Raw genomic sequence first — 26196 nt, 5'->3', positions numbered from 1 at the left:
CTTTCTCTCCCTAAACATTTAATGTCACTACAGAAAGTTATTTACTTAAAAGAAAACATCAGAAGCACCAGAGGGGGGGAAAAAAAACAGAAAAGAAACATGTTTAAAAAATAGCAAATACTCAAACCCAGTTGTGCACAATATACTTACAATGCATGTTTATGTCGTCCTTCCCTGACTGCCTGAATGTAGTGTACCAAATTATCAAAGAAAAGTTTCATCATGTTAAGTTCTTTTTCTGCCCACCTGTGTCAATTTAAAGGGCAGAAAGTATTACGGTTTGCTTAAGAAGGCCACAAAAGCTACAGAAAGTAGACAGCTATTATAGGAAAATGCATACACATAATAACAAAGCAAACATTACATTTTCCATCCACTATAAATTCAAAAGTATTTTAAAATACAGTACTCTCTTCCTCCTGTTCATCCATATAACATATTCATGTTCAGGCACAAGCTTAGCAGAGAGCATTCCCCTTGGAGCCCATCAAAACTGTTCCTAAAGGCCCTAATTCAGCAAAAGTCTAAGCCAAAACTCAGAACTTGGCACATATTTAAACATCATGTCCAAAAAGGCCAAAAATCACAAGAAGGATTGCTGATAAGCACTGTAATCTGTCTTTCCTTGAAGTCCATGCATTCCTCTCTCTATAGCTAGACCAGCTAGCTATATTATTTTTTCCAGTAAGTAGTGTGCTACATATCTTCACGTTTCAAAGGTTTGTGCTACATACCTTCACATTTTAAAGGTTTTCTTATAAATTAAATTTTTTATTACTGAGAAGCATTTGATATGCCACCAGAACAGAAAGACAAAGCATCAAGTTATTACAATTTTTTACAATACACCATTACTGGATGTCTAGTATTTTCTGACAAGCCCTTTGGGGAGGATTTAAAAAATATAAATTGTTCTTCACCTCAGTTATGATAATAGTTTGTATTATGAAGAAGCCTAGGTCTGAGTGATTAGGTAAGTTCATACAACTAGGCCAGACAGCAGACAGATGATAACAACTTTGAGATATTAGTTGGATCACACTAGAGGAGCAAGCCTTGCCAAAGTCCCCTAAACTTCATCGCTTTTGTTGGCTTAAGTGTGTGTGTGGGGGGCTACTTACATTGTTATCCAGTGCGTATCATAACTGCTCCCAAACTGCTGAAACGTACCAAACAGCTTTGGAAGAAGACGAAGGGAAACTACTACTGATCTAAAGGAGAAAGAGAGAAGTGACTACAATACGACTCTTACGAAATTAAAAGTCAATTTTAAAATTACTTTGAGAAGCTCGTGTTCAATGAGTAAATATGTTAACTGAAAGTGTTGGAAATATCTGGGTGAAATTTAGCCTCACATGCAGCCAAGTAGTTCTCTGAATCTGAACTACAGATACTTCAATTTCTTTACATATAATACCTTGCACACATGGCTGTTAGAAAAGTATAAAAATAAAACAGTATTCATTTTACTCATACAAAAAAAAATTTTTCAAAAGACAACAAATTTTTGAGTTTCATAAAACTTATCTTTTGAAATTTCAGCAAAATGAGTATGGTTTTTCTATCAACAGATGAGATGCAGAGCAGAACTAAATCTGCCTCGGACTGTTTTCTGTGAGACTACTGTCTACAAAAACTCAAGAACTGCACAAAAGGCATGGAACTGTAAACTTTCACGTTGGTGATAAATATCTTCACATTTTTTATTAATTTCAAATAACAGATTGGTATACTGGTAACTCATCTCACAGATACATTTCTTAGCAAAAAGGTGACAGCATAAGAAACACCGCATGCACTGTTTCTCAGCAGCTGGTTGGTTGTAGCAACCAAATCAGCATTCACTTTTTCCAGGCTTCAAAGAGTACAATCGCAGTGCTTTGGCTCATATTAAAACAATTGCCCCAGGTCAAGATATTACTTCTTCCTCCAGCTGCTTCTTCCTGGAAATTAAATCTCACAACAGACTTGATGGAAAAGAACTTGTCTGTTCCTCAGCCACTTAAATATAAAGTCCAAAAATTCAACTCAAACTGCTTATGTTAAGGTACCAGACTTTGCACTCAGCTGGCTAAGATGGGGGCCAGGTTCTACCAACTGGAAGAAGGCAGTAACCTCTGGCGAACACGAGAACAGACAAATGCAACAAGATGAGAAATTCAAGACACTGATAGAATAGAAAAATGGAACATCAGACACATTCATAACAGTTTTTGAACTATGTTTATATGTTTACTTTTGTCTTTTTTAACTCGTATATTCAACTTGGCTTTCCTATATGTTGAAAGAAATAGATAAATGTAAAAACATACAATTTATGATTTAAGTTACCTGTTGTTTGCTAAATTTTCTAAGCAGCCTTCAATAAATCTCATTCGAATCTGTCTGTCAGTGAACCAGCATACTAAAGAACAGAGCAGCTTCTCTGCTTCATTTATTAACCCTTCAGAGAGATGAATCTACAGCAAGTAGAAAGACAGGTCAATAAATAGCATATATTTATTTTCTTTTAAAAAATATTCTTTTCTGGTATTCAACTTACTGCATCTTCATCCTGGACCAGATCCCACAAAAGGGTATTTCCTTTCTTACAAACATTATCCAAATTAATGTCCGTCACCGCATTGCTATTATATTGATGTTTATGAACTGCTGGTCCTGAACAAAATATAAAGACCATTATTGAATAAATAGAAGGAACTATCTAATCTGAACATTATTCCCTCAGTGCATGAACAACAACATGCTTCATTCGTAAACTTGGCTTTTTTAAGGTGAATACAATAACATTATAATTACAACCTTCTTCCACGTAGGGAATCTTTAAAGAAGAAAGACAAAGCATTATGACCATGCAATTAGTCAACAGGACAATTAAGCTACTACTTACGCTGTTTTTTGCTAACTGCAAGTGCAATGAAAACACTATTTAATAATTACAGATGCAGGTGCAACTGCTTTTTAATTTAATTAGATTTAACTGGTGGTATAATTAAAACATTTCTTAAATCTTTCTGTAGAGCTGTGGTCTGAAGGGAGGAAGGAAGGAGAGAAAGAGAGCAAGCGAGAAAGAGAGCAAAGGAGAGAGTGAGAGCGAGAAAGAGAGCAAGAGAGCGAGAGCGAGAAAGAGCACGAGTGAGCGAAAAAGAGTGAGCGAGAATGAAAGCACGAGAGCGAGAGTGCGAAAGAGTGAGTGCAAAAGCAAGAGAGCGCAAAAGAGAGCACAAGAGAGAGAGTGAGAGCAAAAGAATGAGTGTGAAGGAGTGAGCAAGAGCGAGGAGGAGCGAGAGAGGAGGAGAAGCAAATTTCAATAAACTCCTCTCACGCTGAATCGTGCTGTCTATCCTCCACGTAACTAAAAAACCGGAAAAGCAACCACTATTTTTACACATGATGGATTGAAGCGCCTGATTTTAGAAGGTCATCATGCTTTCAGAAATAGTGAGAGACCTCTTCCATCTCGTACGTGGCCCCAGCTGGCACCATTCATGTATCTTCCATTTGATACTATTTTCATAAAACATGAAAGTCAAGCCGACATTGAAAATTGCATGCAGAACACTGTAATTATTTGCACGTGCAAAACTAGGGGTGTCAAAAATAATCTGCACTGAAGTCCTCATGAGCAATAATTTGGATCTTCAGTAAAATGTACAATATCTATAGAAAATGCCGAGAAAAAGATTCTGATTTTCAGCATGTTTTAACTACAGAAAAAACTTTAGTTTCAAATCCACTGTAATTTAACAAAAGAAGATTTTTCCCTTTAAGAAATAATGCTGAAGTTTCACTTTATCACCAGAATATTTTAACAGTATTTTAAAAGTCAACATGAGGTTTTAGAGAAAGGCGAGATGATTTTACTGCAATACATGCTTTTACTGTACTTATACCTAGCACTGAGAAACTCATTTAACCTTTAATATAATGATACGATATAATGCTATGGAGTAATCTCTCCAGTATGCTGAAACACTCCCGAGTTTTTTTTTAAACTCGGGTTTGACAATACATAAGAAATAATGTAAGTAATCTGTACGCTGAATTACAGCAAACTTATTATGCTTTCCTTTGTTTTAGCAAAACAATTAGATTTATGTTACCATGGCCAGCTAGAAAAAAGCTGAAAACAGGTCTTCAAATCATATAAAATCCCATCTTTGAAAGATGTTAGAATATATATTTCCATTTATTTACAACTCCCTTCTCCTCACACACACCCCATGAGACTACTGTCTGGTAAAACTCATAGTGCAACAATAACTGAAACACAATTAACCAAAAAGTTTTATTAATATATGCACTACGTAGTGTAGAAATGAAAAAAAAATCCTTTTAAATTTTCGATATTGGGCTGAAATTAGAATTCAGTTCCAGATGATAATAAATGCCAAGCCTCAAGAAAAAATGGACCTCTTATTCAACCGTGTTTCAGGAAAAGATATAAAGAGTAGTGGTTTTACTGTCTGCCGGAAGATAGCAAACTTTGTTCTGCCAGACCAGGAAAGAAACAAATGTCAAAACCAAAAACCGTTTGTTAACCAAGCATCCTCTCCATTATAGTTAAAAGTAGGATAGAAGCACTTCAGAAAACGAAGTTGCCACCATACCATATGGAAAGATAGCGTAATTCTTGCAAAGTGTTATGGTAGCATCTTGAATTGCACCCTGAAGTAAACTAGAAGATTTAGCAGTGGAAGATAAAACAGCATAAAATGCCCTTTAAGGCAAGCTCCCCAACACACCAAGTTGTATTTGAACTCATTTTTCCAAAATTATCCTCTGTACAGCCCATTACAGTAATTCATTTAATATGATAAACATATGGAATCACAATAAGATCCACACACCAGAAGAAAAGTCACACACGCTCTCACAGAAAAAAAAAATTATCTGGCGTTTCAGTAGTACCTTTCTTTTCACTTTAATAACTGATTAGAGAAAACATTTACTATGCTCTTTAGTACCCTTATTTGTTTTAATTTGCAGTAAAAGTTCCTGTAGAAATGCAAAAAGAATATGTCAGTACAGTTGTACCTAATATCACACAAATACGAATCACGTAGTAAAATCTCAGTTGGTACTGTGGTTTCTTCTGGCAACTACTTTTTTATATACAACTTAGCACTTGTGCGGTTCATTTGCTTTGCTCCTTAAAATCATTCGGTGGTTATAATTATTGGAGACTATTTCAAAATTGCATAAAACTGAGTGAGAAACACAGAAAATGTTTTCACTTTCTTTTTATTGCTCTTACCTTGACTAAGATGCTCATGATAGATAGAGGCAAGGTTAGGAAGGTGCTGCTGGAGATGAGATGTTAGCTCAGCGTGTGAATTAATTTGCACAAGCTCTTCCTCACAGCCAGACTCTTCCCCATCAAAATCAGCCATGTTTTTCTCTGATTTTGCACTGACTTGGGAACTACTGCAACTGACATCATCTGCGCTTAGCATATCATCAACCATGTGTCTGTAAAACAGGAACATTACAATGGACGATATAAAAGAAAAAGTTGTTTATAGCTGACTAATTTCGTAAGTGAGAGTTACAGTAGCACTTTGTAGAAGAAAACTGAAAAATCATTTTGCAGTCAAGTTAATGCATAGTTTATACCTATATTGCAATATATAGCTAATGTAAGCCAAGTGAATAGACATCTCTCTGAAGCTAATGTCAGGATGAATCATCTGTCTGAACAGCAGACCTTCACATGAACTGAAAAGACAGTTACAGACAAATTGAAGGTCTCATCATCACTTCTTTAATGTTAACTAAATAACAGCATTTTACAGAAAAACTGTAATATTTTGTTAAATGTTTTTGTATTATTAAATACAAAAACTTTACAAAAAGCTTTTATCAGATGTTAACAAAATGCATTACTGTGTAACTATCTGCAGTAACTATCACCTCTGTTAGACCAAATTATTCTGAAGTACAGCAAAATGTCCATACAAATTTATGGCCAAACTGAGTATTTAGCTATCACCTTTATTACTGTTATTGAAGCAATCAGACGAAGTATCTAATGACCTACCCATCGTGGTGATGGTGGTGGTGGTGGTGGTGGTGGTGATGTTGTGGCCCAATGAACTGTCGGCAGTTAAATAATTCATTTCCAATAGTATCCCCAAGGAAGTCCCCCGTATGAGTTATACAAGAATCCTGAGACCCTTGTGAAATGTGAGCAGTGCTCATTTCCCCCGCCATATCATGTTCTGTGTCCTCAGCATGGGAACAAGCATCCAGCATTCTCATGCGATTATCCACGGGTGCCACCGAGTCTGTGTTAAAAACATGGTCCTTTCCTGCCCCGTTGCTTGCACCGCTCCTCTCCGAGGCCCCTTGTGAATCTCCCAGACAAATGCCCGTTTGTGATTCCAGCTTCCTGCTTCGTAGATCTGTGCTCCTACTGCTTTTCTGGGGATTATGACCCCTATCTTCTTCCTCTTCATCCTCCTCCTCTTTGAGAGCCTCGATATCCGCAATATCTTCTGACTGCACCTCACTGCCTGGACTTCCTGCAGACTGGCTTGCATGACTGGAGTTGGCCTCATTACTGGATCCATCACTGTGGCCACTGCTGCTACCAGGACCGCTGCTGCCATCCTCACCACTGTTTGCTGTCTCGTCAGAACTTCCCTGCATGGATTCCTGACATTTTTTTTTTAATTGGTGCAAATATAAAAATAAAAAAAACATTGAAAATTCATAATCAATATCATCATTATTCAAACACCAAAAATTCTTCATTTATGCAGAAATGTGTCAAATCTTCACATTTTCTTTCATTCTTTCTTAGTTTGGTTGCTGATGACAGAATGCTCTGATCAAGATTTAGATTTAAGAATTTAATTTAAAATTCTCTTATTCGAAACCAGCTATGCTCTTTGCATGTATACACACACACAGTGACAGTGTGAAACACATAAACAATATGTCATGCAATCTTATATTAAGAGAGTAGTTTTATTAAATACAGTTTAAAGGCAGCAATCCAATTTTTTTTGTAGTATACCTGGTCATAGGCAAGGTAAAGTAGAGCGTACGTAAACCACACAGAACAGAAGTAACCATCCTAGCTGTGCGCTGTGCTGTTGCAGATAAGCACTATAAGCATGCACCTTATGTAGCTGCTTGGCTTTTGAAACTATGAAGGCAAAAAATACATTCTATAGCTAACAGTAGGCAACTTAGCAATGCAGACCAAGACGTACAGTCTTACCTCCGTATCTGAAAGTCGCTGCTGCACGTGTTTTGTTCTGTTAATAAGCTGTTCTTCCATTTCAATATCGCTGCCTCCGCTCTGATGGGTGTCACTGTTGTCACTACTCTGAGGGCTGGCTGCTGGTGACCCTAGTTCAAAATCACGTTTCCCAGTTACTTTCTGATATATACTAATGGGAATGTAACAGCATTACATAAATCTGCCTCATCTGTTGAACTCAACAGCATTCTTCCTGCAAACAGTTGAACAAGGGATGTAACTCAAACAACCCGAAATACCTACATACTAAAAAGTCTTTTTAGAATACTGAGTATTGTACTATAAAAGCTATATTTTGATGTCTCTTATGGCCAGTATAGCACATATATACCAATTTGCTGGATTCTACACTAAATATAATTTCCATTTGACTTCTTTTAAAAACATAATTTCAAACTCGCACTAGTTTTTCTTCTATCCAAATTCTGTAACTCTAGAAAAACATCATAGTATCAGATATAACAGATTGCAATGTAATTCTAAAACAAGACTTACAGGGTGAAGGGGCTGCTCTTCTGAGCTCTTCTTCTTCTGAAGAAAAAAAATGCAGGACGGAAAAATAAGTGAGTAAAAATCTTTTTGTCAGCATATATGTCCAAGATTCATAACAATCAGCAGGAACAGAAGTAAGGGAAACTACAGTAAATGGGGTTGGCAGCACCCTTGGTAATGTCTGGGAGGAAATATACCGCCGAAAAAAACAGAAACAGCATGTAATATCAGAAACTAGGCAAAAATTAGCTAAACTGGTGGAAGAATTTACACAGCTATATAAACTATGGATGTTCAACAGAAAAGGAATAGTTAACCGATGAATTATAGACCATCCCTGGAAAGAAAAAAGTATATACTACATTAGATACACTAACAGAATTTTTCTGAAACAAAGTTTTCCAAATGTACTCACAACGGTCTAGCGCTTTCATCTTTACTTTCACCTTCTGCTTGGAAAACATGCCAACATGACACTTTTTCAAAATACCTCAGCGAGCTTATCAGCCTAAAAGTTCTATATATCCTCATCGTCCAAAGTCAACAAGGACGCTGATGAAAATTAAAGATCCGGCTACTGGAAAGATACATACCTTTCTTGTTCCCCATGGGTAGATTGGTGCTCAGTAAGGATGCAAATGAGCTTTGTTTTGACAGCTGAGCCTTAGCTGCTAGTGCATTATTCCACAGTGCTTTTATAAGCATTGATGCCAAATACAAGGTCTACAAACAAAACCAGATAACAGTGCTATGACGAAGCAGTAGATTTTGTTTGCAAAAATACACTGTTAATCTTTCTATATGTCAATATTATGGTTCACTAAAATAAATGCATAAAAATAAATGGATGCACAAAATGAAGAAATGCTGTGCGAACATTTTTTAACTTCAAAAATGAAGTTAGTCTTCTATCAATGGTCATGCAGTTTTCAAAGAGCTCTGAATATTATTATAACTTAAAAGCCAGAAAGGCCTATTTGATGAAAAATGACAATTTTACTCATATATTTTCTTCTTGTATTTATTTAGAACAGAAAGACAAATCCATAATATTTGACTAATACATTAGCACAATTTCTTTTTTCTTTACAATGATTTTGTGGGTTTTTTTTGTCTTTACCTGTTCAGTGTGAGCACTTGGATGAAGAGTTGAGACGAGGTTAAGAAGATGTCTAAGTGGAACAGGGTCCAAGTTTTTGATCAAAGAAGGAAATAAGTCGTGTATATAACGACTGCAATGCTTTAGCTGTAAAGTACAAACAAAACAGAAAAGAGAAACAGAAAAATAAACTTTAAAAGATGGTTCAAAGATTGATAAAACTGCAGTAGTTAAACAACTACTTCGCACAAATTCTTAGGAAACATTTTGCTCAATAATTCTAAGCTACATCAAACTTGCGACTTTGCCTTAACTGAATTCTTATATTTTAAAGCACATAAAGTTTAGTTCAATCAAACATAAAAATCACCACCTATCTTTTAAGCTCCAGGCTTAACCATCATATTTTGATGAAAAGAAGAACTGGGAGATTATTTTGCATTTTTATTTAAATAAAACTTCTAAAATATTATTGGATATGCTAATTCCTGATTAAGAAATGCAATGATCGACTTCTTAGCAGTGGTAAATACAAATAAAGACATTACACATTAATGTGAGACTGAGAGAACAGACTGTGTGACTGTATGAGGATTATTTACAATTTTTTGTCTTTCCCAATAATGGATGTCAAAAAAGATGACAACATTTTTAGCAAACTGCCATGTATTTACACGTGAAAGTGACAGTGCTCATAGATGTTTCCTCTGAGGTTAAATGCTGCTTTTCATACCCACTCAAAGGGTTTCATTATGTTTGTAAGGATGTTGGTAGCTACTCAACAAAGATAATACTGTTATAGGAAACATCTGAAAAATAAATAAATAAAAATTCCTTAATGCTGGTTATCAGGTATGTGCTTCAAAATATGATTTTATTTTTTTGCCTTCCTGCTGTCTAAAATAGCAATGTAAAGAGTTTATGGGGCACAGAAACAGTCTTATACAGCATTCAAAGTGCAATGAAATAAGGCAGGTTCTCTACAAGGATGTATTTCACTGTATTGAACATTAGAGAAGTTCTTGAGATAACTGGCTCAATTTAGAGAAGAAAATTTTTGTCAGAAAGTTAGAAAGTTGAACGAGAAAAAAGGATTCTTGAGGCCTTCTTTTAGTCTAAAGGTGTTAGCCTTTTAAACAACGTTAGTAATTTAATGCTTTTACAGGAAGCAATCTGCACACACTTATTTCTGATATGAAACATATCTTTTGGAAATAGCAATATGTTAAAATGGACAAGTAAGCAGTAAAAGTAGCAGCACATTTGGATAATAGTATTAAGTTCTGGAAATAGTATAGAAGAGGGAGAAATCCAGAGCTCCAACACTAGTGTGAATTACTACATGTGTGAAAATGGCAAAGAAGATAAAGTAACACTTTAAAATACAACGAAAATAAGTAATTATTGATTACTCTGATACAGAAAATTGCTAGAGCCTATCAGAGTGAATGGTGTTATAAAGAGCATTTATTAGCATTCCAGCTGCATGTTACGAGGGTGGACTACAAGGTTTCAGAATGTGTGTACAGCAGTATTCAAATGAAGCAAATTAGACAGAAGTATGACTGAACGCAGAAAAAAATAACCTCAAATTATAACTTCTATAAAAGCATGTTCCCTACGTCTGTTCAAAAAGATCAATTTCATTTCTCTGACCTTCATTTTGAATGTATTTTTTCTGAAAAATTGACATTAAAACCTTGGGGGGTTTCTGTTCCTGTATTTATTTATTTATTTAAAAGTATGATGAAAGTAGAAAGAAACAATAGAAAAATAGTTTCCACAACAGGAAATTCAAATGCTGCAGCGTTCAAATCCTCTAAATAAAATCAAAAGGAAAAATCTAAAATACAGAGCGTAACAATACATTAAAAACAGCAAACAAGTACATCTTTCCGCAGGAAAAGAGCCCATCAGGCTTTTCAGGTTTACCTAGCAAAAAAATAAAATCTCACTGCCTCCTTTAGATGTCAACATCAGCACCGTATGTGCCGCTGTAAACATCACTGCCATCATTTTCACCACTGCCAGTAACAGTAGCGGAAGCTTTAATAGATAGGAGCAGGGCAATTAATACATCAGTTAAAGTATTACATCTACCCTACAACCTCCTACAACACTATGCCTGTGCTAAACAACTTCAGTTTTCCCTTGTATATTTTTGCATCTGATGAAAAAATGGCAATTGTGGCAGGTACTGAGCTTAAAATTTGGTAAGCTAAACACTAAGATAAACAGGGAAGAAAAAGTAAGAAAGTCAACTTTATTAATGTAAAGCAAAATCAACTTGCCATTTTCTGTTTTATTTTATCATTTTTACAATTATAAAAAAACATACATATACCTGTGCTGCAGCCCAAATACAGTCTATATGCTGAGTACTAAGTCTCCCTTCAGCTGCAAGAAAATTCAGAATCACTTGGCACTGTTTGATGATCTGCAAAAGTGAGAACATATTGAGAAAAAATTTACTAAAACAAAAAGTTACTCCTCCATGTTTATATTAAAATAATGATAATTTTAAACAAACCTCAATATGTAAATTTGGTCCAAAAATATGCTCAACTACATTGTTGCTGATAAGCCAGTCTGCGAGCTCTTTTGCAATAGACCTACACATGAAAAAACAGCAGAAATGTAGGTAAAATTACCTATAATGCATATACAAGCCTCATCCCTAGCAAAGCATGTCTTTCAAATTAATATCTGTAAATGCAGCAAGAATACAGAAACTTCTTTGAACACAAAGCATGCTCAACATTCATCTGTTCACGTAGAAGGAAATACTTTCCACGTTTTTCTTTAGCTAGAAGACTAATGCCAAACATCAATATTTCCTACTCACCCCTTCGGATTATTAGCAAATATGTAAATATGTGACAACTCTACAAATTTGATTATTTAATACAGCCCAACAGACCATCTGCAGACCACTTTCAAAGACCTCACAGGTCAGATTTTGATAAACACTGTTACGGAGCCTAAGTTTATAATGAAATGCTAAAACAAATACCGAGTTCGCAAGCATAGCTAAAGGTGGAAGTGAAAGAAATGATTTTACAAGAAAATCACTTAAATATTTTTTAGACTCTCTTGTGTAAACAGCAATTCACACACTTGAAAACCTATGTCTTACATGGTCATACTTACACACATGCTGTATAGATATTTTAATTTTTTTTTGTTTTATCCATTACAAAAGAGATCTTTACCCACTGCCAATCAGTAAGTAAACATTTAAACAGAACAGGAGAGGGAACCTTAATTTTCCAAAACAAAATTTGCACTTCCAGAAAGGAGTGCCCTGTACGGAAACTAGTGCATAAGCTCCTTCTTATTCCTTCCTTTCAAGCAAATGTTTGTTTCTCCAGATTTTGGCACCAGAAGCAATTAGGGGACATTTTGGTATTTAAAGCACTGACTCTGGTTTAAATGGCCCTGAATAAAAGCACTCTGTTTCCCTTGCGGGGGGAGAGGGGAGGGAGCATGGCGGGACGGGCTTTGAGAACCACAGGAAGCATTACTTTCACCGCTCCTATCTGTGCTGCCTTAATGATCACCATCACAGTTTCAGGACTCCCAATCTTGATCATCCACAGTGCGAAAATGGGATTCTTTGGGTAAAAAGAGATAGTCTTGGTAAGGTTTCCAGGCAGAATTCACTTTTGCAGGGCATGTTGCCAGTTCTCCAATTGCTTTGAATTGCCTGATCCCTACGAATGAGCTCAAGGCGCAAAGTTCCTATCGCTCCACACCATTCCTATACTGTCCTCTCTCATTCTGATTCCAGGACAGGGGGAACAAAATATACTTATGCCCTTTGAAAAAGATAATGTCCCGTAGCAATCAAGAAGTAACTGGCTTGCTCAAGGAGTACCTTGGCTAGATCAACAATCTATCAACAATATCATTTCTGACTTATTGTTAATAAGGAAGTTTTCACACTGTAGAGGAGAGGTCAGTTTGGTGGCGTATTTGAAACTGTTCAGAGAGGCATAAGAAAGATAAGCCAAGTCTGCTCATGAAATCAAGATCAACTTAACTTCCAACAGTTCTGTTACACCTCCTCGCCTCCAACACCAAGAGCCCCCTCTCCCCAAAACCTTGGAGCACACATACTATAGACCCATTCACAGCTAGAATTTCCGTCCAACTAAATTTGAAGGAAAGCCTTTTCACGTGAGAATTGTGATTTTGCACATTTTACAGCTAAAGGAAGTTATTATTCATCTGAATATATGCTACCAGCCTCCTTTAGCAACATGGCTCTAAATAAGGCTCTCATCCATCCGCCTCCATGCTGACAACCAGAAGTGACTATTGCCCATACAGCTCAAGGGGTTGCAGCTCTCTGACTTCTCATTTCTTCAGACAGCTGGCAGGCTGGGTATCAACTGTAAGAAACTGGAATAACAGAGAACAGAGCGCTCACTATACATTTATTTGTGAGAAGTGAGCAACTAGCTCATTTTCTGTGGGGAAAAACGTTCTCTCCTTTGCTTCATAGACAATCTTCACGGGAGCAGAAGACAAGGATTTGTTACTGATACAGAGCCAACACTCCTACACCAGCATGAGGATTACAGGACCTTCTGGGAAGTAATAAACCTACAGCGTATGAGCTGTAATGAAAAGCTGTAATGGAATTCAACATCGAATATTACAGATTCATCTTAAATCATAAATGCCCAACCCACAACCTAAAAGCTGAACGCAGCCTGCCAAAACAATTCCTTCAACTTACAGCCAACTCCCCGCCAGCTCATTCCCAAGGCCTTACAGTGTCCCTGCTGTGGACAGAAGTGCTCCCGTTACATGACCAAAATACAGCCAGAAAGTCTTATAGCTGGCATTTTGCTCATATAAAAGGTAGACAGATCTGGCCACATGACTGGACATACACGCACGACATGAGGCAGGCCTAAATAGATGCACTTCGAATTACGAAATGTGAAAAAAATATATATTGCATATGGTCCTCCATTACAGGCAAAAGGTTTAACACCAGAGTCAGAAGTCAATGAAAGTAACTTTGTTCAAGGAGAGCTAAATTTCTTCTTGGATCTGACTTTTTAAATTTTTATCTTCTTTAGAATGAGTCCCAGCCAAACACTGCTGGATTCATTAGGCATGTTTAAGACGAAAGGACTTACTGTTCCACCTGCTTCTTTGAACTGAACACTTGTGCTACTGACACAATGTCCATTAGGCCTTCTCTTGAGAATCATAGGTTGTACTTTGGCTATTCTGAAGGACAGGGCAAAAACTTTCTTATGAAGTGATTTCCTTCACATTTTACTAAAGGAGGCATTGGCAATTCCCTATCTCTAGTCTGCTACACCTTTCTTCTGAGAAATAACGAATGACTCTTTTGAAGGAATGCCTTTTCTAATTTGTGTATTCTCAAGCGTAAAAAACTGTTTATTCTACTGGTGAGCTCAACTGTGATAAAATGACATCTCAGATTTCTGGAGGTAAATACTCATTTGGTAGGGGATACGGATTTGTTGAGGATGACCAAAACCAAGAGGATTCTCGTGAAAGACAGAATATAGCTTTTGTTGTTTCCCAGAGAGAACTGTTCCTCCCAGAGAGTCTTGCTGAGGGCACACTAATCTCTAAACATACTGCCTTTTTAAATGACGTGGTTATTACCAGCACTAAGTATTTTGATCTCTGGTGCACTAAGAAATATATTCATGAGAGCAGATTCCAGGATTCACCAAAGCAAGCTAATTTCAGCATATATGTAGCATGTCTAACTTATTTCCTAAACACTTGCATTTCAGGAAAGACGGTTTTTCTGCTGGTTCCCCGGTAGCTCCTTCATACATTTGCTCACTTTCAAGAAGAGTGAACATCTTAACTCCAAAGCAATGTCCAGAACTCCATATAAACAGAAATAAATTGCCAGAACTGCACAGGCTCTAAAATTTTCTGCTTTCTGAACATCTGAATATTTGACCACTCTTATCTCACAGTACTCTAATTGCTCCTGTTGCTATCCAAAGAAAACACAGAATCAATAACTGAGTTAGACACAAAACCCCTTCCTTTTCTGGAAATACACTGACTCAGTGCCTCTAATATCTAAATATCTGAAATGTTATGTGCTAAGAATTTAATGTAAATTTTTGCCTAATTCATGTACGTTAGTGAGTTAACCAACATGACAATATTGGCAATGTGATTTTCAAATCCAGTCACTTCTCAAAATGTTTTCTATATTCTGCTATTATTCAATTACAGACATTCAGAAATCAGGCGAATATGTTCTAGAATTGCCTATTAGCTCCTGCTCTTTAAACCTCTTTACAAGTACATATCTGATTACAAACCTATGAAGCAGAAGCAATTTCCAGCATTTTACTTGCTAAGAAGTAAATGCAAACTGATAAATATAGCCCCAGGATATAGCAAACTACTATAGTTCCCAAACTACCAAGATCAGCAAGATTTCATAATTCTGCATTGCTCAATGAAGTACTGGCAATTTTCTCAAATTTTGTGAAATAGTTTCGTATCTTCTTTGCTTTTACTACCATCTGTGATAACAGACATATGGAAGAAATTATCAAAGAGAGTAGCTCTAATGATATTTCGGAGCGACTTCTGCAAAGAGATAGTAATTGGAGCCTATCTCTGTAAACAGACCTGTAAGAGGAGGGAAGCTTACAGCTGATAGGCAAGTTTTTCTACAAAAGATTCAAGAACTTCTGAAGGTCTAACAGAGGTATACTAAAATTATGTCAATTCAAGTTCTACTATTGTTTAAAAAAGTAAACAATCTGTATAACTTAAGAGAAGAATTAACAGTTACAATACTTTTTGAAATTTATTTATTTGGCTTACATTTCCAACCAAGCATGATAACTCTTTCTATTTGGTACTCTTTCCTGAGCTAGCCATTTTACTTCCTTAAGAAAGGCATGTAGAATTTCAAAACCAACTTAAGCTACTTCTAGTGATACATATTCCTTTTAGAAAAGGATGGAAAGATTATGTATATTGATACACATAACAAATAATTGTAAAACCAAATCATAATGTAAGTAATAACTTTAAATGGTTTATGCAATTTTTACAAGTAAAATACGAAATCCCTCTGACTTTCATCCCACTGGACACACACTGAAAAGATACCTGTTTCAATTCATTATGAATTTTTAATTCATGGGGTTTCATTTTCTGAGAATTAAAGTAAAGCAAGAATCTTCTTTTATATGCATGGTTCCTTTCACCTCTTCTTAAGGTCCTCATGATTATGCCATCTACCATAGTTTGTATGTTGATGGATTACTTATAACGCATAGAAAATCCACTGTCAGGCCCTTCTAAGTTTTTTAACTTTAAATGTAAAGTCCAAATGCAAGCCTATTCTAGTAATTTACCTTTTTTAATGATTCAATTGTGAAAAAATTAACCTACAATTTACGTTTGTATTTTGTCTTTTATTCCATTGTTATTTTAATAATTATCAAAAGCCCTATGGCTTTGGGAAATTTCAGATAGACTCAGTTCATAAAGATTCACTTAAGTTCTGAGTTTCCTCAATTAAGCAGGGCAACACAGAATAGCTTATTAATACAAGATTTAAAGTATACTCTCTGATAATTTTGATATTGATATTTGATAACTTTTCAATGTGGTTTCACTCCAACTTCTATGTTAAAATTTCTTTCATATAGCCTATATTTTTCATAACTCAAAAGTATTTTTTCTTAGAGTGATTTGGCAACAATTGTAAGACTATACCTATATGGTATCACTACAATTCAGGCAATTAAACAAGAACTCAATTTTCAGTCAAATATGCTAAAGTTTTCTTTTAAAAAAAGTTCTTCAAGGGGTTATAAAAAAAGTTCACTCTTTCATACTAAAGGAAACAGTGTGAGTGAAAGACATGCATTACGATCTAAGTATATATACACTTTCCCTCTAATACAAAAGCAGCAGTACAAAGAACTGTTTTACAAATTACATTTCTAGGTCATACAGCCCTTGGGAGTAAGAACATTCACCTTGGTAACAACACGTAACAGCTATTTTTCATGAATTTAGTAAGTGGGATAGCAAGACAAAAAGTCATTTAAAGGACTTGATACCCACTATGCGTGTGTGTTGTGGGTAAAGGAGGAGAAGTAGGGAACGAACAAGTGAAGGCAGCTGCTAGTTTGATCTAGTTTGATCATCTCTAACTCTTTCTCACAGTGTAACTCTACACGTGACATATTCGGACTGGATGGTCTCTAGACATAGCCAATTTTTCTCCCTAGGCTTTTCCCTCAAATTCAGAGACAATTCAGGTCTTTCAGAAATACGTGCTTTTCTTTCAAAGAACGAAGTTCAAGCACTTTTGACACCAGGTTCCCCAGGCGCTCCATGAGACTTTGGGGAAAACAGTGGAAGCTATACAGTTCCTGATATAACCTCACGTTTGTGAAAAGTACACATGAAAAGCCTAGTTTTAGAGCTTGAAATTCATTCATTCTTGTAGCTGAAATGATCAGGAAGGGAACTTTACAGTTAATGCATTTTCCTGGTAACTCAAAAAAAAAAAAAAAAAAAAAAAGTAAAGAATGCCTCCCTCAGGGAGGACTGAGTTAAAGTCCTAGAAACCACATGCTAACCTAAGGCTGTGGTACAATATTTGGTAGCCACATGATGACCCAGATCCAGGAACGAAACCCACAGAAAAGTATTCCCCCCCAATAAAATCTTATTTATCCAACCAGGTCGATTCCCAACGCAATTCACCGCACAGCTGCAAAGCCATGCCAACGCAGTACCGGATGAAACACAAGGACTGCAAGTCAGCAATGTCACTGGAAAATTGAATGTAAAATCTTAGAAGTAAAAATGCAGCAACATAGGGAGCAGCCTACAAAGGATGAAGACCAAACTTCTTGAATCACTGAAATAGCAACTACGACATAACAAGTATGGAAAGCACCAATCTCAACTACTTAGGATCAAAAAGGCATAGAGGATATAGCAGGCACTTTCCCAGCACACGTTCAAGCACATGGTTTTGTTTATGAGCATACATTTTCCTATCTGACACTTTTGCGGGCTCCAAGGACACCGTTCTGACCACCCTCTTGAATTAAGAGCCTACTGTGTACATCACTAGAAAGAAACACGAGGAAGCTGAGTGAAAAACTTTACTATTCTTTTTCCACAGAAAATCTGGAAAGACCCACTGAGTGCGGAAAAGCAGAGAGGGGAAGAGGTCTTCTAACGGTCTTGCTGAAAACACGGTTGGTGAACCTAAGCAAAAAAACAGATGGAAAACCTTACATGAGCTAAGAGAACACTGGTGAAGGGCAAAAGCAGCACAAAGCTCACCATCTAAAATCTCAGTGTGTAAGGAAGAAGAGGGAAGAGAAAGGAGAAGAAAGAGCCCTGATCTTTCTGTTCACAGGTGACGGGAACTCTGGACACCTGAAATTATTCTGTAGAAGCCTTTAAGGGAGGGCAATCTGTCTTGAAAATGAGGAGGGAGACTTCAGCGTCAATCTGCATCCTGTAACTCAAATTCTTGGCCGCCTGCCACATGACGAGCAAACCAAAGCATCTCTTTATAGACGTTATTTTCACAGGCTGACAATGCATTCATTAAGGAGAGAATACAACGTTTTCCTCTTGTGGTCGAAATGGCACAAGAAATCTTTCTCTCCATTAAAGGCATGATAATTTTTCACCGATTGGCGTGAACAAAATAGTTTCAGGGATCACTGTTCCAAGATTCGAAGGCTCTTATGTTCAATTTCATTATTTTTAGCTTCAATAGATTTCATACTCTACAGTACCTGGGATAGTGTTCTGATGCCACAAATCTGATTCTATTTGAAGAGCCAGGAATGGCTAAATTAAAAGTATCTCTAGGAGGGATACTATGAAGTTGAGCCACTATGAAATCCAAGATGTTGCACATATCTGGACAATAAGCACGCTCAGTCAGCGCAAATCCTTAGCCATACCAGAGACAGCCAAATAAACTAACACTGCAAAGACATACAAATATCTACAGCTAGAAAACAGATTTCCTTATCTTAGCTTTCTGCCTGTTTCAAGTGCAAGTCGTGAAATTCGAAGTCCTTCCTAAACAGAAAATCCTTTAGCTTGTCTTACCATGGAAAAATTTGCAATCCAGTCAGATAAAGGCGGGAAGCTACTACTGCCAAACATTCGACCAAAAATCCTGATGATATTTCCAAACAAAAGAGAAGAGCTAGATACTACCTGATAGCTCTTAAAAAAAAAAAAAAAAAAAAAAAAAAAAAAAAAAAAGGCCTCCCACAAACCCACCTTATCAAGATACAGAAGCAGAAATCCCAAAGGTTGACAGTTCCAAATGCATCTGGAAAAGTCAAAACACATAACGGGGATGACCTGAGATAATGCAAAACATCATCCTTTGATAAATCTACAGAGGCTACAAAGCTACAAAATGAATTTTAGACTTCCTTTCTCCTCTGAATAATAATAAAAAAAGGGAATGAAAACCTTTCTTTTTGCTGCTCGTTCAGTCACTGTCAACTCCATTAAGTGCTTTCTCGTTCAAAGATTTCTTATGAACAGTGTCTTTAATGAGAGGGAAGCTTTGTACTGAACGAACAGTATGGGTAAGACATTTGCCCCAAACTCCTGCACCAGCCTTTTATGGTTATTTGGCTGGAAGAATATCAGGGTACATGAACTCAAAAGAAATCCGAAGATGAGCAGCAATACTTAAAATGGATTTGGACCCAACTTTTCAGATGAAACATCAGAATGACTGGCATTCAGACAAAAAGAATATCACATATTACAAAACTGCAAAAGAAGGTCTTTGGTTCATTCTGTGATCCTTGCAAATGACAGGCTGTTTATAGATGCTTTTGCCAAGAAAGTCGTATCTCAACTGAGAATTTAACAATTTCCTTCAGCTTTAAGATAACTCTGATCTTCTTGCACAGTACATCTGCTTGCTCTTCTGCAGGGAAGTTCAAGCACCCTTCTCTTTTTCCCCACTGATAACTTTCTGGTTTTACATTTGATAGAGAAAAACAAACATCTTTTTGTTTAGTTTAATTGGCTAAACAGGTTCTTGTTAACGTTCCTTAATTAGTTACTATTTGTTAAAAATGATTTCATTCACAATGTGTTGCAAAAGATGAAAACTAACAAAGAAACACCTCAGGCTGGAATTTTCAGCATGAAGGAAGGAGGACAAGAAGTGGATGAAACTGTGGTTTGACTGTCCCAGTTTAACTATACACCATAAACTGGCAGTACACTATTGAAAATACCCCTGCCAACCAAGCCACTTCACATATTCAACTAATATCTGCAAATCTTTGCTCTGCATAACCTAAAAGCCAGTTACACTCCTATAATATTTACCTTTGCTGCTACAGAATGAGAGGCTTTGGAAAAAAAAACCACCACACTTCCCAGGGCACAAAAAGCACACTTTTAGTAGAACAATGCTAATCTTCAGAAATGTACATTAACTTAATAACTTTACACTCAGGTTTCATCAGATCATAGTATGTATGTCGTACTTCAAGAGAATACTTTTACTTAATTTTTCTGATACTGTGCATCAAAACTTACTTTGAAATAAATGGATAGCATGGACTCATGCTCACCTGTTGGTTTAAGGACCAACGACATGAAAAAAATTGATCACAAGTGGTTATTTGTCTTGTATTCGCATAGTATTTTCACATCTACAGAGAGGCAAAAATGTTCCAGATTCTGATTCTTTATTTTAAAATACCAACCTTTTACCATAAATTCCACTTGTAATATCCAAGTTGCTATTTACATGAAATCTACAGTATTGTGGTCTTGACTGCTGCCAGGTCTGAAGAGCAGGCAGAGGTGTTACTGTAAAATGGTCTCTAATAAAACTACCGTCTACCCAGATTATACAGCAAGCCAACTGCTGCTAGAACAGATTCATCATTAATGAGCAAAAGATACTGGAGAGTGTGCGTCTCTGGTGAGACAGATACACACATGTAGATATAAGCCCCCAAATAAATACAGAGTATATCACAAGGAAAATCCTAGGTTTTACATAATTTGTATATTTTTTCAAAAATAACTCCCATTTCAATTACTTGTGTCTTAAAGACCTATTTTTTTCTAAGTTCTAGGCAGTTCTAACATTAAGTTTAGAGTTGTTACATAAAACAAACACATTTCCTCCTTGGAAAGCACTCCCACACATGAAACTTCAAACTTCGACTTAGGAGTCTCCTTTAAATTGTTTAACATACCGCAATGACTTTGAAGAAAAACAGTAAGCAGTTCTAAAAGCAGACTAAACGGAAAGCTAATAACAAGGATGGATGCCAGTGATGGCTTACCAAGTCTTAGTTAACTAAATAATCAGAAAAAATGAGAAGATGGCAAAACACTGCTTTCATATGAACCAGCTGGTTCCTTTTTTTTACATAACAATGGAGATAATAGCCCGTTACAGGTATTATTTCAGTATCTAATTTTTTCTAAAAGTTATCTTGACTCTATTTTTTAAAAGACAGTAAAGAGATCAAGAAACATTTAGAAATATTTTTAAAGTTACCATTTAAAACAATTTGAATTAAACCCCTTATTAGGGTATTTCTAATAAACACCTCAGATAATCATTACTCCCCAGAGTGTATAATCCATAACAACAATACAGAAGAACTGCAGTCATACAGGTGTACTTAAAGTATGCATAATAATGTTCCTACTTACGTTTCTGTGTCTGAAACTAATGACTCATTATTACACACATCATTGAAGGTATGAAGTTGGTTCTATAGTTAAAAAGAGGAAGAAAAAATTAAAATTTTATCTAAATATTTTGTGAAGTAGTTTTCTTATATTTAAAAAGAGTAGTAATGACAGTAAACACAATTTTCCTAGTACTATCAATTTGTCTAAACGAAACCCTTCAAAAAAAATTTAAATAACAAGCATCCTAGTAGGTAAGTGGGATCAGTTTAATTTTTTTATCAACCTTTCTTTCACTAAACCCATCAAATGACATTAGGAGACGCTACCCACTCCCAAAATCAAAGCAAGGCATCTACCAGTAGCTTTCCTCACAGATTTTCCTGAGAAGTGAAACATATGGAAACTAATGTTTTCAGATGAGTTTCCCCATTATCAGAACGCTCACTAAAACAGCAAAGATTTCATTAATCACATTATCAACATTTAAAGTCTACAAAACTGGAGAATGAAAGTTACATTTTTTTTAATAAAATGAAGCCTTGAGAGGTATCTGAACTGTTAAATTCAAGTCTTCAGAGGGAATCTTCCTCCCCCACCACCCCCAAAAAAAGCATTTGTAAACATTACCTCTCTTTTCTAGACTAATCGTCCCAGGTTTACATAACATCTTCAGCCTTAAAGTCTGTAACCATATTCACACACCAAAAATTTAGGGGATTTTTATATTAAATTGGAATTTTGTTCAGATTGCCAAAATGCCTTGTTAATATACTTGGAAGTTCAAAATTTAGAACGTCATAGTTGAGGTGTTTTTTTTTTTATTGCATTACCTTACAGGTATTTGCAGGAATAAAACCTGTTTTTCTATCGCGCAGGTGTATGAATTCCTTGCTTCAGAACCCCAAGCGTCTTAAAATAGTAGTAGGAGAAACACCCCCTTGTCAACTCACTGTCAATTATTTCAATCTCCTACTGCTGTTAACTCAAATACAGTCAACTAATTTAGGCCAGAATTGTTCGGGGAGTTTGTTTCATTAATAAAAAAGCAAAGCTGTCTTTAAAAGTCAGAGACTGTTATCATGTGAAGCCTAGGGCAAGGCAGCGTCGGAAACATGGACCCTTTCAGTGCCCGAGGTGTATGGTGGAGGAGGGGGGAAACTCTCGGTACTGAAAGTTTAAAATGAAAGCTGTGCGCACAAATTTCACAAGTGTGTTTTGTTGAAATTCATTACGTGTCTTTGAACATTTGGAATTTCTTCAGTATTAGAAAAGAATTACTATGTGTCCTTTCTCCAGAGACACAGTCTCAAAAAAGACCATGAAACAGCTGTATGGCTGCACGACACAACTTGCCACCATGTGCTCCAGTAACCTGTTTTCTTCTGCACTTGCAAGCCTAAGGAATCGTACCTACAAGTTACAAATTTCAAGCGACTAAAAGCTCCAGCCCAGCTCCCTTTCCTGCAGCATCACCAGCTTTCCACGTACCCAGACTCTGTGCTCAGCTCTTTACGTGTACCCGATATTTTTAAAATACTTGAAATTACGCAATAAAACTGATTTGTCATCGGGTTTTCAAGAAAAATTAAAGACGTAACAATGAAAATTTTTGAAATTCAAATTAAACTTCTTGCGTAACTTCCTCAAAATAGTTATTTATTCTTTTCTCTGTTGAAACAAGCCAGGTACATGTATTCTGTAACGCAGGTGACAGCTAACCTCCTTCAGTTTGTACAAAAACATTTATTCATGTCTAATCTTAAGAATTTTTAGGGAAAAACGCTTTGGAAGAACAAAATTGAAAATATGGTTTAAAATGAGTGAGACATGAGAGCCTGATGACACAGTTATTAATAGATATTTTCAAATTAAATGCATTCAGGAATGAAAAAAATACACGAACCAACCTTCATGAAGCAATTATCATGACCAACTGGAATTGAGTCAAATAAAGAAAGAAGGGAAAGGTCACCGGTATTTCTGGAGACTCTTTTTCCCCTTATCAGAAAATACTTTGAAAGGCATCAAAGACTGACAGAGTATTGAACTATTATTATTACCAATTTTCAATCCATGATCACATGGTGATCCAAATTTCCCAAACAAAATCCTGATCTAAAGGAATACTGACAAAGAGTCTTCTGTTTTATATTTGAATTTTCAATTCTGTATTTTTTGTAACAATTTCAGCTACAGCCTTCTGCAACGCAACAGCGTAGCACAAAGCACCCGTGGGACAGCGCTGCATAACGCCCTGCTGTTTTTTCACTCACCCCCTGACATTTTTTTTTCCACCTCATGTTTGGTCGCCATGAAATGTCAGAGGGAATAACAGACTTTTTTATGATATATGAAACGTTATAAGAAACGAAAGAGAACTCGACTAATGCAGCAAGAATGCATTAGTTAAAAAGTACAGCAAAGGTATGAAGCGTTCAGCAAAGATACACCATGCACCCAAGCCGAGAACCCAAAGAGTCTCCCTCGCTACCTTGGTCTCCAGAGGCAGGCATCAAGGGAAACCGATGCACAGAGAAGAACTATGCACAGGTCAAGTCTCCCCCTGAGCTTGTTCAGGAAAAACCTGCCAATGTTATGTTTGCATTTGCACTAATGCACAGAATCAGGTAACAAGGGGTTGAAAGACTGGAAGATGAAGGATGCTCAGATCAGTTACGAATACTCATTTTCACACAACATTTAGGTTTCTCTATAACTAGCAGGGCAGGAAAAGGACAGGAGACCTATTTGTGAAGTAACAGTACAGCAAGAAGAGGGTATTTTGTAGCTGAACAATTCGGACTGACAACTGAGAGATGAAATCAAAGAGAAACAAGGTAACAACAACAAAAAAAAAGCTTCAGGTGTATCTCATTTTACATTTTGCTGTTGTTTTCTGTAGCTATTTCCAACTTCATATTCAACCACTCAAGCTTCCCCTTTGCTAAAATTAACTTACATGTGTCTGTCTTCAACCTTGTTTTGTAAGAAAGAACTTTAGTCAGATGATATGACACATTATTTGTACACTGCTCTTCAGAAGAGGCAAGTCTAAACTTGGTGGCAAGCAAATATAATCCCTGTATGCCATGCAGCATGTATTCTGCGAGTCTCAAGAGGTCCCATGAAACTGAAAGGTTTAATTTTAGGACTGGTCATGTTACCTGTCAGACAGAAAAAAAAATCTTTTGGCAGACACAAACCAACACCTCCTTGTTAGAAGACATACATCTGTTCAGATTCACTGATGTCTTTGGTCAAAGATTTGCATCTCCTCAATGAGAACAAAAGTATCCTTATCTTGCAAGGGGAGCAGTTAGTCGTGCCAGAAAAGTTATTTGAACAATCTCTTTTAGTTTTGATCTTGTGAGTAAAATTAAAAATCTGTATCTGAGTCAACTTTCCATATTAGTTTTCAGAAGAATTTTCTCTTTGAAATAAAGTGTATTTTGCAAAGTTCACACTGTTTTTTTATAATTAGCATAAAATTTGGCTAAAAGTTTCCTTTGAATCTTCACATCTATTTGGAAAATAAAGTGAAGAATTGTTTCAAGGCTAAATGCTCAGCTTTTGGCAAATGAAAGTCCAGGAAAGGAAAACAATTTGCAGTTGCAGATACCTTAGTTCTAAAGTCTTAAATACAAAGCAGGAAGCTGAAATTGTGTTCACTGGGAAGAACACCTCAAGGAAATTACTTGGACAAACTCTAGCCATCAAAGACATGCACAGGAAAAAAGAAACTCAAGAAAGGTAGCCATTAAGGTACATCTGTAACGCAGAAGGTCTCTACAGACCTTTGTTTGCAAAGAGGACAGAAAATGTCAATAAATAGACGGTCAAAACTTCTGTAAATTTTGGTTCCAATTTCATACTCAAAATTGCACAAACCTGGCAATTAAAATCATTCCAGGCAAGACATATGGAACTAAATAAAACAAAACACTTCTCAAACTCAAAAGTCAAAGGAGGCAAAGCAAAAGATGTTCCCAAAGAGATTTTAAGATTTTAAAAAATCGAACCAAAAAGAGAAAACTTCTTATGATTTGAATAAAAAAAATGAAGAATGAATCGTCTCAGAGTTCCAGAGCAGGTTTTGGTACTACTTATTTAAAATAGACTTGATAAATTATCAACAAACAATATTTCAGTTTTGCAAGTCAAAGCCCATTTTCTTTAATCTAAAGTACCTGTGAAATTTTACTTTTGGTAATACATGTCTGCTATGAAAATCTCACTTTTACAGTAACATTTACTAATCATAAAAGGTCAAAACATGTTATAACTACTTAAAATTATATAATTTTACACTCTTTAAATGAGCTATATGCATGAAAAATAAACACACGATGCATTTTTATTTGAAGAATTTCTTAAAGATAAGCAAACGCCATACATTAGCAGTCAAAGAAGAACTGTACAAAATTGAAAGAAAGCACTTATAGGAATAAAAATCTAATGTGATCAGAATTATGCAAACATTGGAAATCTACTTTAAAATCAATGATACCAAAAATTATGTTTTCAAAAACTGTGCAGAAGAAAAAAAATGAAACTACTCATATGCCCAATTAATTGCCATATTTTAAAATATATCTGCCAGATACGATATCTATAA

At 36.0% G+C, this 26196-nt stretch overlaps 1 protein-coding gene across 9 annotated transcripts in view; it reads right to left on the bottom strand.

Annotated features, from left to right (window-relative positions):
- Window positions 1–26196, bottom strand: part of USP34 (ubiquitin specific peptidase 34) — a 149745-nt gene that overhangs the window by 76824 nt on the left and 46725 nt on the right. For 8 of the 9 annotated variants that reach the window (XM_067292718.1, XM_067292723.1, XM_067292722.1 and 5 more), the window contains 13 exons: window positions 21600–21661; window positions 11392–11473; window positions 11206–11298; window positions 8883–9008; window positions 8356–8485; window positions 7766–7801; window positions 7229–7359; window positions 6041–6657; window positions 5258–5472; window positions 2543–2658; window positions 2332–2459; window positions 1122–1211; window positions 151–246 (listed from right to left, as the gene is read on the bottom strand). In XM_067292718.1, the coding sequence (XP_067148819.1) occupies window positions 151–246; window positions 1122–1211; window positions 2332–2459; window positions 2543–2658; window positions 5258–5472; window positions 6041–6657; window positions 7229–7359; window positions 7766–7801; window positions 8356–8485; window positions 8883–9008; window positions 11206–11298; window positions 11392–11473; window positions 21600–21661 (1922 nt within the window). The remainder of the gene's footprint in view (window positions 1–150; window positions 247–1121; window positions 1212–2331; window positions 2460–2542; window positions 2659–5257; window positions 5473–6040; window positions 6658–7228; window positions 7360–7765; window positions 7802–8355; window positions 8486–8882; window positions 9009–11205; window positions 11299–11391; window positions 11474–21599; window positions 21662–26196) is intronic. The other variant, XM_067292720.1, reaches the window with a different exon arrangement.

The sequence above is a fragment of the Apteryx mantelli genome, chromosome 3 (assembly GCF_036417845.1).
Source record: "Apteryx mantelli isolate bAptMan1 chromosome 3, bAptMan1.hap1, whole genome shotgun sequence".
NCBI lineage: Eukaryota > Metazoa > Chordata > Aves > Apterygiformes > Apterygidae > Apteryx > Apteryx mantelli.
This window is presented reverse-complemented; position numbering and strand designations above follow the sequence as displayed.